General features: G+C 49.2%; 1 protein-coding gene across 1 annotated transcript; it reads left to right on the top strand.

Moving 5' to 3' along the window:
* Nucleotides 1-51: 51 nt before the first annotated feature.
* On the top strand, nt 52-613 carry Pmar_PMAR028899 (small nucleolar RNP protein, Gar1 protein RNA binding region, putative). Its single transcript, XM_002778815.1, has 4 exons — nt 52-165; nt 212-284; nt 335-418; nt 467-613. Exons 1-4 carry the CDS (start codon nt 121-123, stop codon nt 526-528), a joined length of 264 nt encoding a protein of 87 aa, XP_002778861.1. The 5' UTR covers nt 52-120; the 3' UTR covers nt 529-613.
* Nucleotides 614-1,912: the final 1,299 nt, after the last annotated feature.

Genomic DNA, 1,912 nt, shown 5'->3' on the forward strand with positions numbered 1-1,912 from the left:
GTAGGTACTCACACTAAGGTGCCCTACTTCAACGGCCGTGTGTTCCTCGAGAACAAGAGCCAAATCGGGCAGGTCGATGAGATTCTCGGACCCATCAATGAGTTCTACTTCTCTGTGAAGATGCAAGAGGGAGTGGTCGCTAAGAGCTTCAAGAAGGGTCAAAAGGCAAGTGAAGTGGATGTGCATGCGTGCAAAATCGCACATCGTGCAGGTTTACATCGACGGCAACCAGACTCTTCCCTTGGAACGGTTCCTCCCTGTGAAGAAGAGTATCGGCCCTAAGAGTGAGTCATCGAGACAATGGATTTGGTCTGAGTAGCGTTGGTTTCATCAGAGCACGCCGCTGGTGGCAAGGGTAAGGGCGGCAAGGGTAAAGGAGGCAAGGGTAAAGGAGGAAAGGGCAAGGGCTTCGGCAAGGGTAGGAGTTAAGACGCTTTCTGTTGGTGTTCTAGAGGCTCTTGTTCAGGTAAGGGCTCTGGTAAGGGCAAGGGACATTCCGGCAAGGGCAAGGGTAAGGGAAGATGGTAAAGAATGGTACTCCATAGTGGCCATATGACGACTTAAGATTAGTAGTACTCCTTTTCCTACGCTACTGAATCGCCTTACCAACGTCCTAGGGGAGCTGTAGTGTTGTTCAATTCGAGTGGCATCAATGCGCGTTCCTATGGTGGTTGATAGCGGTCTCAACTGGGTGGGTTTCGGCGGGGGTTTGGGAGGATGTGGCGGAATGTAGATGCCGCGGGAATGAGTATGTCACGTTATAAAAAGTTGTCGGAACTCTACAAATAACAAACAACTTTTTGGCATGAACTGACGTTTTGCGCTATCAGTGTAGCTGGCCGTCAGTTATAGTGACCAGAAATTGGTAACCAGTTACACTGATACCTGCAAACTGATGCTGGAGAGTCTCTCAACGGCAAACTTTGGAGTAAAGAGACTCCATATGACTCCGCTTGGAAGTGGTTGAGATCGTTACGGTACAGATTCTTACCCTTGAGCGAAGTAGTTTTACTTTGTGTGGAAATAGTGTCACTCCATGAGTGCGGCTCTCAGTGCGTGTTATCGTATCGAAAACGGTCTGGTAGAGGAGGATCACCTCTCGCGGTAGCCGACTGCCACTCTTGGTCAGTATTGTGTTGGTTATTGTTTTCAAGGCGATGTTACTGGCCGTCAACTCCATCAGTCGTCCTGTGATAGAGTGTGTCGGTTACAATCTTATGACTCCATTTATTCGGTGTTCTCTCAATGCAATGGAACATATTAAACCAGGAGTGAAGGCGCGGTGTGGTACTCGCTAGTCCTAAATCAACCTTAGCTCCCTTATTAGTGCCTTCATTGAATGTTGCTTGGTTTACGGCCGAGGCGTCAGTGGGCATCAGGCCTGCTCAAGAAGACACGTTCCTGTGCGACAGCTACTGCTGCGAAGGTCCATCATCAACAGGGGCTCGGTGATGGACTTGAGAGCGAGGAGAAAGTCTCATCTCCACCACCACCACCGGTTCAAGTGTAGGTTTATGCCTTCACGGTTAAGGAAATGCCATCGATGGAATATTCTGCTGGTTGGTGTGTTTCGTAGTGTGTACGTCTGTCCTTATGCCCTATTGTTTCTTGTAGGGCTGTCTAGTGGGATTGCCTGGCGTTTCGCTGCATGTGAGATAGAGTGTGACTATGGGAATATGCGGACATGTGATCGGAAGTGTATCTGACCTCTTTGCGGGCTTCAATACCTCAATCCTATTTGCCAACAGATGGATGCTAAGCTGAGGAAGTTAAAGACAACGGAAGAGATACTAACGGCCATTATCACCCACAGAGGTGTCATGTTTGTGCAGAATCTCGTCACGGCAGTTGAGGTATTGTTCCGGGGCAGAGGGCACTTAGGCGCTGAGATGATGCGTCTGCTTATGGTACA

This window comes from Perkinsus marinus (assembly GCF_000006405.1).
Source record: "Perkinsus marinus ATCC 50983 genomic scaffold scf_1104296948136, whole genome shotgun sequence".
Classification (NCBI taxonomy): domain Eukaryota; phylum Perkinsozoa; order Perkinsida; family Perkinsidae; genus Perkinsus; species Perkinsus marinus.

Excerpts from the sequence above, each read along its gene's own strand:
- Pmar_PMAR028899 (XM_002778815.1), top strand. The coding sequence starts at position 121 with ATGCAAGAGGGAGTGGTCGCTAAGAGCTTCAAGAAGGGTCAAAAG. Across the intron at positions 285-334 it reads GAAGAGTATCGGCCCTAAGA|AGCACGCCGCTGGTGGCAAG; the intron begins GTGAGTCATCGA and ends TGGTTTCATCAG. Across the intron at positions 419-466 it reads GGGCAAGGGCTTCGGCAAGG|GTAAGGGCTCTGGTAAGGGC; the intron begins GTAGGAGTTAAG and ends GCTCTTGTTCAG.